Raw genomic sequence first — 17,743 nt, 5'->3', positions numbered from 1 at the left:
TGTTAAAGTTTTTAGCGTCTCGTTGGTGAGGTGACTTCTTGGTAAGTATGTCTTGATTTCAGCTGAGTGTTCTTTTATAAGGAAAGTTTTTTTCAAAATAAGAGTCTAATATATTTTTTCTAGAAGTTTAAATAAGATAATCCATCGGTATCGTCGGTTTCAAACCTTATATTAGGGAACCGATTGAGGTCTCTATATCAAGCTCGCTTCAACTTATCTATCTCATCTGAAGTGGAAACATGCATAGACAGCTAAGATAGATTGGCTGAAGAGAGCGTAATATGGGAACCTAATATCAGGTTTGAAACCGACGGTACCGATGACTAATCTTATCTAAATTTCTGAAAAAAAATATATATATATATATATATATATATATATATATATATATATATATATATATATATATATATATAAAATACTTCACCATATTCCCTCTGCTAGGTGTATCAGAATTTTTGTAGGAACTTTTGACACCCCTAATATGAAACTGCGAATAAAATATAAAAAAAACTCGTAATTTCTCCTTTAAAAGTGGGTTGTTTATTTTTTTATGGATTATACTTCCAAAATAAACTAATAAAGTTGTCTTAAAAGTAATAGAAATATTTTTTTTTTATTTTTTAAAAAACAGTAATGAATTTTACGAACTCAATATTTTTCAATTTTTAAACTTTAAAAATCTATCAAAATTTTTCTATTGATTCTATTTTTACAATATTTTCAGGATCAATGTGAAATTTTATGCTCTTTTCAATAAACCCTATATAATATTTTAGGCAAACGCTTTTTTAAATTCACGCCCCCTCATTTTCAAGTGTCTATTAAAATATATATATATATATAGAGAGAGAGAGAGAGAGAGAGACAGACAGACAGACAGACAGACAGACAGACAGACAGAGTTTATGTCCCTTTATGAAAATTAATTCATATACGTACGTTATAATAAAAATAGTCAAGGGGAAGTCATTTCATAAAGTAATATTTAGAGTTACTTCCCTTGCCCCATTTTCCGAAATCAAGGGACTTTTTATTTTATTTTTATTAGTTTTGCTGTTTATTTTCATTAATATATTTATTACATATTTTTTAAACTTTAGTAGGTTTCAGGGTGGATGACAGCTATTTTTTTATCTTTTTTTTTTTTCGTAAGATATTATATTTTAATCCATACAGAAACTGAGATATATGCATGCGATTGTTATATGTTTTTTCTAAACAGTTCAATTCGTGTTAGTAAAACAAAATATTTGAGTTGAAATCGAAACCAAAAAATTAAAGACAGCTTGATAAGATTTTTAAAAGGTTTTTTCAAGCCTACTTATTCTAAACATAATGAATCTGTCATGTGAACCATTCACGTGAAACAGCTGGCAAACATAAAAATCCGATGACTCCCCCTCCAAATTTTATCCTTAGCAGCCTTTTTTCCAGATAAAAACCGATTGAAAAGTTTTCTACGTGTCTAAATATCCTATATACCAAATTTCAAGTCTGTAGATCAAAAATTCGTTGAGTATATAGGTTGAGAAGTGTCCTTTCTTTTTCTCTCTCACACACACATGTTCACTTATATAGATAGATGCAGAGATAGATATACAAGTGGAACGATAAATTTCTCGCCCTAAATAAAATAACACTGCAGCATTATTTTAAAACTTTTATTGAAAAAATCAATTCAGGTAACTTGATTATGTAGTAGAGCTGAAATCTACTCAATGTATCCGCCTTCAGCCTCAATTACTGCTTCAATACAGGTCCTGTGCGAGCCCTTTTCTAGTCTCACACAAAACACGCGTTCACATCTCAAGCCATTTTTCTTGTCATATACACACGAGCACACAAACATACGCGCGCACGTACACACATGTAGATATATTCATGTTCACGTACATACACCCACATTCATGTGCATACACACACACGCTAACGTACACACATGTACGCACACATACGCGCACACGTACGCACGCATGGGAAACATCACTTCCCCTTAAAGGAAATCCACACATGCGCAAAGGACACCGGAAACAACTACAAAAGCAAGAGACCTGAGCTTCTTTTCGATTTGGCTCCCGACCTGAGCGGTCGACGGACCAATCGCCCCCTTTCGTCACCTGCTACTATGTGTGAGGCAAGAGCCAACATACAGTACATACACCTTACACGTTTTCTATCTCCATGGCCTGGATTGACTCTCTCTCTCTCTCTCTCTCTCTCTCTCTCTCTCTCTCTCTCTCTCTCTCTCTCTCTCTCTCAACAACAATAGACTTTCCCTCTCAACAGCTAACAGTGAGAGACGTGCGCCAAACTGGATTGACTTTCTCTCTCTCTCTCTCTCTCTCTCTCTCTCTCTCTCTCTCTCTCTCTCTCTCTCTCTCTCTCTCTACAATGATAGACTTTCCCTCTCAACAGCTAACAGTGAGAGACGCGCGCCAAACTGGATTGACTTTCTCTCTCTCTCTCTCTCTCTCTCTCTCTCTCTCTCTCTCTCTCTCTCTCTCTCTCTCTCTCTCTCCAACAATAGACTTCCCTTCTCACCAGTTAACAGCGAGAGACGCACACCAAACTAAACACGTGCTGTACCCTTTTCTTTCATTTGTTTCTTCATGAAATAAATTCTAGTTCGTTTATTTCAATTTAACACGTTGTTCGTTTCTTCCTCAATTCAATTAATTTTTCCCATTTTGTAAGACTGAGGGATATATATAATATATCCACTTATCCACTACAGTCCAGAACTGGGAACATGCTTTTTTTACAAGTGCCAGCAGGAGCTCAGCGAATATTCCGTTGATGGTGGCTATCAGGCTGGTTTTTGTGTTCTGGGAAGTCATGTTTGTGATTTTCTCGACGTATGGCCAAATGATCTAGTCCAGCGAATTCAGGTCAGGGGAAGAGGTAGAGGCAGTGGGAGAAGGGTACAAAGTTGTAGCACGCCTTTTGAATCTAAGTCTTGGTCTCTTTGGACTTGTGGGCCAGCACCGAATTCTGCTGGCCCATCCAGGGTTTGCCAGCAGCCCCTTGATTGCACCAAAGGATCACCACACTCTCTAGCACATCAAAGTACACTTTGGTGTTGACTTTCAAGCCGACTGCATAGATGTGAGGTGGCATGATGTGGCCCTCACTTAAAAGCACACTAAAGACCATAACCGCGGTATGAAACTATGTTTTCATCACCCTGGGTACGTCCCTGTTATTCATGGCAATCTAGCGAAGCATTTTGAGGGTGCTGACAATCGTCCTGTTGTGCATCTCCGATCTCACTCTTTGAACATTGTCTCACTTTCAGACATGATAGAAGGCTTGTATCGCTCTTGAGACTTGTACACAACTGGCCAACTAGCACAAAAAAAAAGAAAATCACAACTGGCCAACTGCAACAAAAAAAAGAAAATCAGTTTTCATCAAACGGAAATGGAATCATGTCGTCTTTTCTTGGGCGACAGTTTTATCGTTCCACTCTGTATTATGTTCTCTTTTTCTGAGAATTCATCTAGTCGGGTGGAGTATCCAGCAAAGTGCTCTTACTAGAAGCAACATTACTTGGAGAAGGTGCATCATTCCTCATGTAAGCCAATGTGGAGTAACCGTGCTGAGAGGATTTTATTTTGGGTTTTGAATAATATGTTATTTTGAATATTTGGCCATGATTTATGAGGAAACTATTTTTTTAATTACATTTTCAACCCAAACAAGGCACGTTGCCACTTTGATGTAGAGGGCTACTATCAGGGATCTAAGTTGCAGGGGTACTATGTAGGGAGTTTAGCAGCAAGATGTCTGTTCACATTACACTTGAACTTCTGCATGTCAGTACAGTTGAGGAAACCGGAAGAAATTTCCAAAGTCTTGCAGTTCTGGTGAAGAAGCTATTATAGTAAAAGGCTTTCTTACATCTAGGGATCTCAACTATATAGGGGTGGGACTTCGCTGCTTGTCTGGTTTGTCGGGGGTATTTTCGTCGAGGGGCTACAAAGGCTTATAGTTCGTCAGAACATTAACCATTAAAATACTTGTAAAACAGAGGGATGCAATATTTCATCAGTGGGACAGGGGCTGAAGTTTAGATGACAGTTTGGAAACTATTAGGTTGGCAGCTCTCTTTTGGACCCTGTCCAGGAGCGAGGGGCTAGTAGCAAATGGACCAGGCCAAATGTGACAGCAGTACTCCATACATGGGCGAATGGTGGCTTTGTAGAGGTACAAGGTACTTTCAGGCGTAAGTAACTTTCTAGCACGATAGAGGGATCCCACTTTCTTAGAAGCAGCCTTAGCAATAATTTCAATGTATTTATTCCAACTCATGTTTCCTGTGAACGTTAAGCCAAGGAGCTTGAATGAAGTGCTCTCAGGTAAAGTATTTCTAGCCATAGCTATTGGTGGTTGGTAAGGTTTCATGTAATTATTAAAGGAAACGAGCTTTGTCTTGGCATCGTTGAACGTTACCATCCATTTTTGCATCTCTTTTTTGTTGTAGATGACAACACGTGTGTCTATAAAAATCTGTCCAATTCGAAAGAACAAATGTTTTATTCTCCCGACTGTAAAATGTGTTTTTGTCGTCAGAACGGTCAGAGAGTGTGTCATCAGTTGCAGTGCCCAGACTTGCCAAGGCTATCACGAAATCCTGTCTGTCCAGAACCCCAAGTGCATGCAGGCCAGTGTTGTCCAGTCCTTTTCTGCTATCGACCTTCCACAGGTAATTTCTAAATTGTTTGTATTCACAGAAAATCATTGGATCTTATTATTAAAAATATAAACTTTTTTGCCTTTTTAGTCTACCAGCGTCGTACCAAAAGTAAAGCCTCCGATTTTTTAACTCGAAAAGTAAAAGTGCTACAAAGACGGAAGTAATCCCATTAAAACAAGTGAACTTTTTGTGCTCTAGAATTTAATTTTCTACCTAGTCACCAGCATTCTTAATGTACTTTGTCAGTGAGGAACAACGGCTGTGCATGAGCATCCAGAGTGTGCTTTGTTATGTGAGGGTAGTTCCAAAGTAAAGCCGTCTTTATATTTATCTCAAAAAGTTGAAGAGTTACGAAAGCAGCGGTGGTGCCATTAAAATAAGTGAACTTTTGTGTACCACATTTTTTTTTTTTTTTTTTTTGCATAGTCATCGTCGCACTTTTCAGGAATACCGTGACACATCTGTGCTTCTGGAGCACGTCCATGACAGGGAGTGCTTCCTTACAGTTTCACATCGTCAGTATCTGCAATAGAGAGATGGAACTTTCAGGGAATGAATGCATATGTTCAGTCATCATAACAATACAATTTGCAATCTTCTCTGATCTTTTCAAACGGAATAAAAAAAATTGGAGTCATTACTTTTGGAATGCTCTTCATTTTTTTGTTGATTTGTGAAAAAGCTAAAACAGAACATATGATATTTCCAGTATTGAAGAGAACAAAGACAAGTGTTGTAATTATTGATAAAACGATTCCAATACTTTTCCGATTCCGATACAGTTACCAGTCCTGATTCCGATTATTTATAAATCTCTAAATATTTAATGACAGGGTGAAACGATAGAATTGTTGTCCTAGAAAAGACAACATGATTCCATTTCCGTTTTATGAAAGTTCTCATTTTTTTTTCAATTTTAACCCCTTAGCAACTATTTTAACTTGATAAGGACCTATTAAAAACGGTTCATGAAAAATGCAATCATTTGATCCGTCTTGTGCAGCTCTGCGGCCTTCTGTCTTGGAAGATATACAGTTTGAAAAAATGGAGACAGACAGGCAGACATAGTGAGCTTTATAAATGAGATTTTATCATTACGACCAACAGTGAGAGATTTTGTTTTCAGCAAAATTAAATTAAAAAAAAAGATAATTACAAGAATCGATTTTGACGTCACGAATTTCTTTAGGATTCTGATACATGAAAGAGTTTCAATTCTCTGATTCTCAATTCCGATTCTTATTAATAGTCTCAGTATCAGTTGCAATCTCATGGCACACAAAAACGCTTTTAAAAGAGACTGCACGTCTGTGGAACTCTGTTCCGTCTGCCTGCTTCCCACCTGACTACAACTTGGATGTGTTCAAGTCCAACGTTAACAAATTCCTAATGAACCGCCCCCTTAAGTAAACACTTCATCAAATCTCTACACTAACGTACTGTACTTGCAATAACCCTTATCCCTGAGTGGCTTCTGGGCCTTGATAAGTGGTGACCACCGTGTGTACAAAAAAAAAAGAACTACAAGGTTCACTTGAAAAGTAAGGCGACCTATATATATATATATATATATATATATATATATATATATATATATATATATATATTTTTTTTTTTTTTTTTTTTTTTTTTTTTTTTTTTTTTTATTCAATATATAAGACATTGAAGATCTACAAAAATGGGAAGAGGTGCCATTAAAACAAGCGACCTTTGTGTCCCAGAATTGGTTATTCTACATAGTCACCGCCGTTCCAAACTCTAAAATTAAAACATTGAAGAGCTATGAAAACAAGAGTGGAACCACTAAAACAAACAAACATTTGTGCTCCAGAATTGATTTTTCTACATAGTCACCAACATTCTCCATGCACATTTTACAGCTTTTTTTGATGCCTCAGCCGTGATAATCCAGAGTTTGTTTTGTCACTGACATCTCTGCCACCCCTCTGAAATCAACGAACCTGTTTCCTTACTATGCTAACATCAACTGCATCAAATTTGTAAACGAATGTGTGTGGTTGTCGCTATTAGGAGATAATGAACAAACATTACAAAGACTGCTACAAAGATAAATAGAAAGAGCAACACTTCACTGCTACTAACAACAAAGAGAAAAAAAAGATGATAAGCAATTCTGTGGGCTCTGGTATTTTGTAACTACTAGTGTTGTAAAATTAGTTTAAAGCACATGAAGGCCTGGTCATCTGATTCTAGTTTAGTTTCTCTAGTCACGAGGAGGGTGTTACGAAAAGTAGACTCCAAGTCCGTGCACGTGTCTGTCAGAGTCCTTACAACAAAGTGGAAGATAACCAGACATGTTAAAGTGGTTAGAGGAGATGGAGAAGTGCAAGTTAGTTTCACTTACTGCTAAGATATCCGGGGAGTTTGCTAGGAGAAATGATTCTACATCGTCTAAGTTAGTTCTAAGTCCACGCATATTTGTAAATGCGAGCCTCTTACTACTAATGCTCTCAATGTAATTGTTCCAACTCATGTTTCCTGCGAACGTTAGGCCGGGGAGTTTAAAAGAAGTACTTTCAGATAATGAATCTTTGGTCATTGCTATTGGTGGTAGAAAAGGTTTCTTGTAATTATTGAAGGAAAAAATTTTAGTCTTGGCAGCATTGAATGTGGCCATCCATTTTTGTCCGCATTCCATTACAGATTAGAGGTCATCCTCTAGTGTTTCTGCCATTTCTTTAGATATGTGTTCATTTGTTTTCATGTCATGTCTGTTATAGAGCATGGTATCATCATCAAATATACCCATCTCGGACACAATTTTATCAGAGAGGTCATTTATGAATATTAGTAACAATAGAGGTCCAAGGATAGACCCCATGAGGCACTCCCACATTTATATCATATTGTTTAGATGTACGACCGTCGAGGAGAACCTGGATTTTTGTAAATGCGCCCTACTACTACTAGTGTTTCTACTCATGTTTCTGTGATGAGTATGCATGAAAGTGTTCAAGATGTTTGTCAGTGTATTTGTCGGGCCTACTTACAGCAAAAACTGAGTTTATCAAAGGACTACAAAAAGATGTTCAGGAAATAATTGTCGAGGATCTTTTGCTAGCATGTCGGGTTATATCGAAGGAATTGTTCATATCTTGTAGGGTTGTGTTGATGGAGTTGTTCGGGATTGCACCATGCCAATGAAATCATTTGGGATCGTACCGAGTCATGTCAACGAAATTGTTTGGAGACATGCTGGGTCGCGTACACGAAAGTGTTTTCTACCGGAAGTGACGTCATGAACGGAAATAACGTCATGTAATATTTTATTATTCCAGGCATGTCGTGTTGAGTCGTGTAGATGAAGCGTTTGGTTTACGTTTGTTGTTCAGTTGTCGCAGTCGTACTGTTATGTGTGATTTTTTTTTTTTTTTTTTTTTTTTTACATTTTCACCCCAAACAAGGCACATTGCCACTTTGATGTAGGGGGCTACTATTAGGGACATAAGCATCAAAGGTGGTGTGTAGGGAGTTGGGTAGCAAGATGTCGGTTCACGTTGCACTTGAATTCTGCATGTCAGTACAGTTGGGGAAGCAGGGACCCGGAAGGGAATTCCAAAGTCTAGCGGTTATGGGGAAGAAACTACTGGAGTAGAAGGCGCCCTTACATGTAGGGATCTTTACTGTAAAGGGGTGGGATTTTACTGCTTGTCGGGTTTGGGGATATTTATGTCTAGGGGGTACAAGTGCTTGCAGTTCTTCGGAGCAATAACCGTTAAAGTACTTGTTGAACAGGGATGCTACATTTCGTCAAGGGGACAGAAGCTGAAGCTTGGATGACAGTTCAGGACCTATCAGGTTGGCAACTCTCTTTTGAACCTTGTCAAGGAGTGAGAGACTAGTAGCAGATGCATCAGCCCAAATATGACAACAATACTCCATACATGGGCGAATGGTGGCCTTATAGAGGTACAGGATACTTTCAGGCGTTAGTAGCTTTGTAGCACGGATTACAATATATCTCTATATTGGGGGGGGGCGGTTTTCCCTCGTGAAGTTACAGTGTCAATAACACACAGCTGAAAATAAACAAGCCTAATGCTACAAGTAATTTGTATAGAACTTCCGGTTTTCTGAAAACCATAAACTTCAACAAATATTAATTAATGAAATGATACCAGTTGCAGATGATCTAAAATTGCCTTTTTCAAAACGAAATTTTTCGCCCAATGATTTTGTCTTCTCTTTTTAAGAAGGGTTTGGTTTATTGTAAATTGCCTGAGGCGCCTTTACCGGAGAATGCTGACGGGACATTTTCTTTTTGGGGGGCGGACCAGAGAGCTCCTCATCCTCGGAGGAGTTGTTTCTTCAATTCCACTTTCCCACCATTGTATCATACTAGGTGCCTTTAATAATTTAGACTTTTTGTACAGGCATTTTAAAATTCTTGTAGAATCTTGAAAATTATTATTATTAATTGTTATTATTAAAATATGGCTACTTTTTATGCTTTCAGGTTCACATGAACAGCTACAGCAGGAATTGGAATACACTCTACTAAAGCCTGATTGTCACAGCTGGTGAATTTCAAGAATACAATATGGACGTGAAAACACTTTAGAAGAACGATATGCAAGAAAATGATGTTTTAAACTCGGAAAAAATGCCACATAAACATATGGAATGCTTCAAACTGCTTTTGGACCATTTTGCATGAAGTGAGCTTCAATTTTTGAGTGGCATAAGAGATTCAAGAAAGGCACGGAATCTGTAAGGGATGATGTGCGGTATGGGAAAAGTAAGGAAGTCAGAACACCAGAGTTGATCAGGCAAGTAAAGAATTGCATGGATAAGAGCCGTCGTCTGTCGACAGAGAAACGTATGGAATGCTTCAGACTCCATGTCGCCTCTCCACCATGAGAGGAAGATAAATAAATCAAGAAAATTCATCGGATGTCTTGCTGGCAAGCCGAGAGCAGGCTCAAGATGTTTCCTTGAATGGTGGCAAATGCCTCTATTGTATTGACTTATTAATAGATCTTTTGAAGAAGTTCTGTGTGCCAGAGTCAATGGCTTTACTCTTTTTTGACGTCAATGTTTTTTTATAAATAAATATCGTAGCAAATAAAATCAAAATTCGGATTCAACTTAGTTAAAACTATTACTGGAGTTCAAATAAAAGATCGAATTGTACCATTTATTTAATAGATTTGAAAATGGAGAAAAAATTTGTGGCTAACATTTTACAGAAAATTCAAGATCACAAATCTGCCATGGAACTGATTTATTCAACATATCGAAAGTCGGTCGGCAACAACGATCGAAGAATTTTCCGACATTCTGTTTTAAACTTTCTCTTTGTTTGCTTTCGCATCTTCGGTTTGCTTAAATTTTCCATTTCATTCCTTACATCTTTCAGCCACGAACGCACTTCCGTTACGTTCCTTTTTAACACTCCAAATATCACCCCAAAATGTTGTGCATCCATCTCAATCCTTATTATTACTCATTAGGAGTTTTCACACAGCCCCTCATAAAAGATTCCTCCTTGTAAACAACCTGTGGTGTTCCCTGGAGTCTGAGTGATAGAAGTCTACCCAAATTTCTAGTACTCTCTATCTCTTTTGATAATTTTGGAAAATAAATTTGCACTGTTGCAACAGCTGTTTACCATTGATTTCTCATTAACAGCGTCCATTGGTCTTCACTGGAATTCTGGTGGCAATTAGTTTCTCCAAGGTCAAAGTCCTCTTCTCACTCATCCAGTGGAGGTCTGATTAGTGCTTTCTCTCCTTAGTCTTTCCATACTCCTTGACTATTTGATGTGGCGCCAATTGATGCTGGCATTATAATATTTTTTATTTTATTATTATTTTTATTATTATTGTTGTTGTTGCGGCTGTCGTCGTTGTTGTTGTTGTTGTTGGTGGTGGTGGTGGTGGTGGTGGTGTAGATGCTGCTTCTGAAACTGAAGATTATTATGTTTTATTTCAGTAAGTTCAAATGCAGTAACTAACGTGACGACAAAAATCCGAGGGGCGCATACGATATCTCTAACCTTCCTGCCTCCTTTAAATCGTAACCTCCTTAACTACAAACGGGGTTACGAGATTCAGTATAGAAAGGAATCAAGAGAGTCCAACCTAGAGAAGTGGATGCAAATAATGGTGCAGCCAGCAGCTGTGGACGCGAGTCTCGGACCAAAATCACCAAGAACAACCGAAATCAGCGAATTGGAAGCCAACACGACATATTTGTTTCGAGTTCGGATTCATTTGGATTGGAAAACTGCTCGGCGATTGTTTATACCACGGACTACAACGGCGGATGGTCCTAGTTCAAGAATGGAAGTAACCTCTGACCTCAAAGAATCGATTCCTCTCACAGAGACAACAATGCCCCCTGAAAGCGTCATCCCATTTTCATTGGTTGTTTCAGTGATGACATCTATTCAAGGTAAATATTCCGTTGTTTATTGATTTTTAAACCATGGTAGATTTACAGATACCTCCAAAGTGCACCATAGAATTAATCTCCCCCATATGGAACACGATGTAACTTTAATATCATTTAATATTATCATCGTAATTTTTGTAACATTACAAAGAAAAAGCCTAAAAAAAAACTAATAATATTGGGCTTTTACAATAAATAGAGATAAGAAAAAGTGTCCTAAAAGCAAATACAGAACAAAAGAAAAAAATAAGTTAACTGAATGAGTTATTACAGTTTTTTCTGATTCAACACATTTATTCACGTCGAAAAACTATTACTGGAGTTCAAATAAAAGATCGAATTGTACCATTTATTTAATAGATTTGAAAATGGAGAAAAAAATTGTGGAAGTTGAAGACATTAGTGGTTGTACTTATTGTAATTTTTTTTTTCAAAGGGATCACCGCTGATTCCAATCTCTTTATTTCTTTGCCAAAGTTTTTCGGTATTGTTCCTAATGCTCATGTTGTTGTTATTATTATTATTATTATTATTATTATTATTATTATTATTATTATTATTATCATTATTATTATTATCATTATTATTTTTATTATTATCATTATTATTATTATTATCATTATTATTTTTATTATTATCATTATTATTATTATTATCATTATTATAATTATCATTATCATTATTATTATTATTATCATTATTATTTTTATTATTATCATTATTATTATTATTATTATTATCATTATTATTATTATCATTATCATTATTATTATTATCATTATTATTTTTATTATTATCATTATTATTATTATTATTACCATTATTATTATTATCATTATCATTATTATCATTATTATTATCATTATTATTTTTATTATTATCATTATTATTATTATTATCATTATTATTATTATTATCATTATTATTATCATTATTATTATTATTATCATTATTATTATTATTATTATTATTATCATTATTATTGGCTCACATGGAGCTTTCACACAAGTCAACAAAAGATCGGTTTGGAGACCTGTGGTGTTCTCTGGAAGCTGAGTGACAACAAGTCTACCCAGACGTCCAGCTCTCTCCACCTCCTTCGATAGAATTTGCAAATAAATTTGCATTATCGCAACAGCCGCATACCATTGATTTCTCGCTGGTAGTGGCCATTGGTTTATACTGGAATTTGAGTATACATTAGTTATTGGATTATAGCGTAGTAATCATAAGTATTGGAGATTTTGTAAATTGGATTACTTAGGGGAACGTTCATCAAGAATTTGTTCACATTGGACTTGAAGACAATCAGATGGTAGTCAGCCGGAAAGCAGGCAAACGGAAGAGAGTTCCACAGGCGTGCTGTTCTAAGAAAGAAGCTTTGTTCATGGAATCTACGTTTAGGTTTAAGCACAGACAAAGAGTGTGGGAAATTATTGATAGTGTTTTTTTTTTACATAGGCATCGCCACTTATCAAGGCCAAGAGGCCACTCGAGGATAAGGGTTTAAGAGTGTACAGTAGAAATTGGACAATATAGTAATCGTTAGTAATGGAAATTCGGTAAATTTGTTAACTTAAGTGGAACGGCTCATAAAGAACTTGTTTACATTAGACTTGAAGACAACCATATTGTAGTAAGCTGGAAAGCAGGAAAATGGAAGACAATTCCACAGGCGTGCAGTTCTAAGAAAGAAGCTTTGTTCATGGAATTTAAGTTTAGGTTTAGTCACAGATAAAGAGTGGTGGAAATTATTGATAGTGTTTTCAGCTAGACAAGTGTTTTTCATGAATGTTTGGCGAGGGGGGGCATAGACTGAAGTTCAATCGAACACTTTCTATGAACATAAGGATACATCAGAGACAAACTTACAACGTCTCTTCTGTGAGAAAGAGGTTACAGGGAAGAGAAAAGGGCATCTCCGACTAGGCTACGAAGTCTATTTTGAACTCTGTCAAGGCAGGATAAGCTGCTTCTAGCAGCTCCTGCGCAGATTTGGCAACAGTACTCCATCATTGGCCTTACCTTGCTCTTATATTGGTAACTGCATCAGGAGTTAGATATCTACTAGAGTGGTAGAAGGATCCTACCATTTTTCCAGCAGATTTGATTTATATGTTCCATTTTAGATCAGGAGTAAAGGTCAAGCCCAGAAGCTTGTCAAGCATGAAGTCTCCTCAAGATAGGAGCTCTATGGAGTGTGACAAAGGGGTTTGACAAGTGGGCTGAGAAAATTAGAATTTATTGCAATATTGGAGTACTTCAAAAGAATCTTGCGGAAAGTGCTTGATGCCTGGGAAAACAAGATGCTGCCAAAAATTTGATAAGAGAAATACTATTACTACAATTAACGATAATATTAATTGATCCCCTCCTCCAAATCACAACATCATGACAACAGCCACGGTTAATGCCACATATTTAAAGGATAAAAAAGAATGGGGGTACCAAAGTTGAAAATACTATACATACAACCAGTGTTAAAAATATTAGGAGTTTTAATTAATAATCAAAGACAATAACCTGTATAAAAACTTAGTAAATAGATAAAAATAAATAATATGAAAAAAATTATGAATTAAATTTAAAAAATAAATATTAAAAATAAATAATAAATAAATAAATAATAATAAATAAATAATAATAAATCAATAATAATAAATAAATATAAATAAATATTAATAAATAATACTAATAAATAAATATAAATAAATATTAATAAATAATACTAATAAATAAATATAAATAAATATTAATAAATAATACTAATAAATAAATATAAATAAATCACTAAAAATGAATAAACAATAAGTAAAAATAATAACAAATAAATAATTATTTACAAATAATTATTAATTAATTATTAATAAAATAATAAATAATAATAAGTAATTAATAATAAATAAAAAATAAATAATAAATAACAATAAATAATTATAAAAAAACAATAATAAAGAACTATCAATAAATAAATATTAATAAATACATTAAAATTTTATTTAGATTATTTGGACTATGTTGTCATCTTCCGTTTTATTTGCGCCACGTTTCGGCCGATGTTACATCCAACCTTCTTCAAAGGCTTCTTGTCGAACTTAGTACTTTGCACTGAATCTGGAATGTAACCCATTGTTTAAACGACGCGGGTAGAATCCTTTTGTTCCTCAGCCATAATCGGAGAGAATCCTCAGTAACTCGCCATTGTATTTTGAGTGTCGCCCATACTAAGGACTGAACCTTTAATCTCCACAAGAGTGTCACTTGTAACTGAATTTTACTCAGTAGTTTTACTATGGCACAAGATCGACGGAAAGATTCCCGAGTTTAACAAGATACACCTGAAGAAGGTTTCAGATTATATCATCCAAAACGCTGTGCAAATGATGACGTTAAAGGTCCGATTAATCTAAATAACCCGAATCATAAATCCTCATCTAAAAATTCACAAACATAAAAGGAATTCTTTCTTTTTTTTATTATAATCAGACATTATTAAGATCAAGCCTCCCTCGCAATGCTCATAAAATTTTAATTTGCATACGTGGTTATTGACGCAGGCCGGACATACGTACGTTCATTTTTATTGTTATATAGATGATGTGCTGTCGTGTGCAATTTGTTTCTTTCTAAATGTGGGGGAGTTTTTTTTTGTTTTCTATTTATAAGTTGAACAATTACATTATCACGTTCTTATCATTAGACTAAGAGATAAATTACGTATGAAAACGACCTCACTAAGTAGATATTGCATGTTAATTCATGCTCCGTTTTATTGTCCCTTTGTTGTAATATAGTTTTATTACTTGCTCTGTTCAACTCGACCTCTTCCTCACCAGGCGCAGCTCTCCAACTATTTCCTACACTCGCCATCGGGGAACTATTTTTCGCCAACTTAATTGCGCACGGCCGGAAGCGAGGGCGGATATTTACATCTGAAGCGGAAGCTACTTTTGTTTTAGTTCCGCTTCTTAAAGGCCAAACTCTTTACGTAGCTGAGTAATTTCCATGGGGCTAAAAAGAAAAAAGAAAAAGAAAGAAAGAAACTTTAAGCGGAAGGAAAGGGCCGATGCTTGTGCGTCGGGTTAGAGTAATGGATGATAAAAGGCGGTATTTGAGGTTTATGACACTTGAGCTTGCTAAGAATAATAATTAAATGAAATCAGTCATGTAATTGTTATGACCACTGAAAATGATCCCTCGCCCATATGATACACTAAACGCTTTTCTACTGGCCACACCCACTCTATGAAAATACCCAAAATATCTACAAATTTGGCCAGCTGTCTGACATATTGGCTTCATGATATTTGCAAATGGAAATCGTTTTATTCTGAAACATACATTCTCTTCAGCTAGTATAATGCGATCCGTTTAATTTTAAAAAGAAATTTGCCGTGTATTTGTATTTCTCGCCCCTACGTTACTTAGACATTAGTTTCGTCAATTACTAGTAATCGATTAATTATTGAAATAAATAGATGCAATAAGATTAAGTTCTAAAACCGATTATTTTAAACTTATTAAAAATTAATAATTTAATTACGAAATTAAGTCCATCAGAATGCATTTCTGTTTCTTCATAAAAGCTAGTCATTTTGATATGTGTTTGATTGTACTGTCTCCAGGATGCGTGTGTCATGTGAAAATGTGCACGAACCTTCCACATAAACTCTTATCGACAATCAATATTCTGAGACGTGGTGTATTTTGGACACAACTTTATTGTTCATCAGTAAATGTAAAACTAAGAAGGAAAGAACAAAAACATTGTTCAAAAACGCGTAAATACAAAATGAAAACAAGGCAGAGACGGGGGAGTTTACTAAAAATTTGAAGAGTCGTAAATTTAATAAACTCAACGTGTTGGATAATGTGGATAAATACTTCTATAATAAATGATCGGAATTTTAGTTACAAAAACTATAATTTACAAACAGAATAAGATTGACCTGGTTGGTGATGTAAGATAGCTAACAAAAAAAAACTAGTTATCATATATTCTCGAAACACATGAAAAGTTTCTCAGTTATAGCGAACAAAGATCAGTCGAAACTGACTGGAGATTGTCTTTGAAGTGAGTTTGTCTCTGCGGCCTGTGGAAGCATCGACTGAATCAACTGAAGATGTAGAAACGAAGGGAATGTGGAAACTCCGAGTGAAGATGGAAATAAAGAATTGTGAATTATAACTTTCAGAAGAAAAGTATCTCAACAATAGGACTTTGAAGAAAATACTAGCCGCCGGACAACAGCGGCCATGAAGAAAGTATGTTTCCTTTTTGTCCGGTGGCAGCCAGACGATGTTTATTGGTCTCGTTTACATAAAGGTGTCTACAATATATTAGTCCTGTTTTATGAACTGACCAATTGAATCTGCACATACACACGCATGCGCCAACGGGTCACTAGAAAATACAGCCCAGTAATATGGATATATATACACGTAAATAACATATACGTTTGAGATCGTAAATACATCAAGAGACACGTTCACATATACACGTTTACATAGACACGTTTACATAGACAGACGCTATACAACCTGACACGTATATACGTATACACACCAGGTGATACAATCTTTATTGTGAAAAATAATCTTGTATAATAAGATGAGGCCTAACGCATCGGAAAATCGGAGATATCAGGTCAATGGTTGTCAAATTAGTGGGCCTAAAATAGTGGGGTAGTCTGATGGAATAAGATTTCCACAATCGTTGATTGAACTGGAATAATGATTTAACAAATAGAAATTCAAATAATTCAAGATGAAAGTTCTTCTGCCTTGGTTTTATATAAATGCCAAAAAAAAAAAAATTAAGAGCAAATTATATTGTTGGGGTAAAACTCGCCACAAAGATTTTAAGAAAATATAAATGAGTTGTTATCGTATAGACGTCCAGACAGAAACCCCTGTCATACAAAACATGGCGAGCAGCATCGAATTCATTGTTGATTGTTCAACGTTTCGGCGACAAATAACGAAATAAAAAAATAGCGGTTAAATCTCCCGCCTTAATTAACCTTCAAACATTGAAGAGCGGTAGTAAGGAAATACATGTGTGAAAGGAAGAGGGAAAGGAAGAGGGGAAGGAAGAGGGAGATAGTGTGAGTCACATCTTAGAATACAATTTCGGACATTATAGGGACACCTGCGTATGTATACGTACACACTGCTATGCTACAAGAGAATAATAAGTAATAACCGAACTACGAAAGGTTAGATTAAGGCTTCACACGACGACACGATGTAAACAATGTTCGTTTAGACAAAAAAACTACGACTAAACAAACAAATAAATAAACAAATAGATAACATATAAATAAATAAACAAATAAACAAATAAACAAGTGAATAAATAAATAAATAAACAAACAAATAAATAAACAAACAAATAAATAAATAAACAAACAAATAAATAAACAAATAAATAAACAAATAAATAAATGAACTAATAAATAAATAAACAAACAAATAAATAAACAAATTAATAAACAAATAAATAAATGAACAAATAAATAAATAAACAAACAAATAAATAAATAAATAAGCAAATAAATAAATAAATAAACAAATAAATAAAAAGCAACTAAATAAACAAATAAATAAATGAATAAATAAATAAAC

The 17,743-nt window shown here is 35.1% G+C and overlaps 1 protein-coding gene across 1 annotated transcript in view; it reads left to right on the top strand.

The window, feature by feature from the left end:
* LOC145255857 (uncharacterized) overlaps nucleotides 1–17,743 on the top strand; it is a 254,038-nt gene that overhangs the window by 123,637 nt on the left and 112,658 nt on the right. The window contains exons 5-6 of the mRNA XM_080114622.1: nucleotides 4,487–4,708; nucleotides 10,655–11,116. Coding sequence (XP_079970748.1) covers nucleotides 4,487–4,708; nucleotides 10,655–11,116 — 684 coding nt within the window. The remainder of the gene's footprint in view (nucleotides 1–4,486; nucleotides 4,709–10,654; nucleotides 11,117–17,743) is intronic.

The sequence above is a fragment of the Euprymna scolopes genome, chromosome 31 (genome assembly GCF_053919585.1).
Source record: "Euprymna scolopes isolate OS-2025 chromosome 31, ASM5391958v1, whole genome shotgun sequence".
Classification (NCBI taxonomy): domain Eukaryota; kingdom Metazoa; phylum Mollusca; class Cephalopoda; order Sepiida; family Sepiolidae; genus Euprymna; species Euprymna scolopes.
This window is presented reverse-complemented; position numbering and strand designations above follow the sequence as displayed.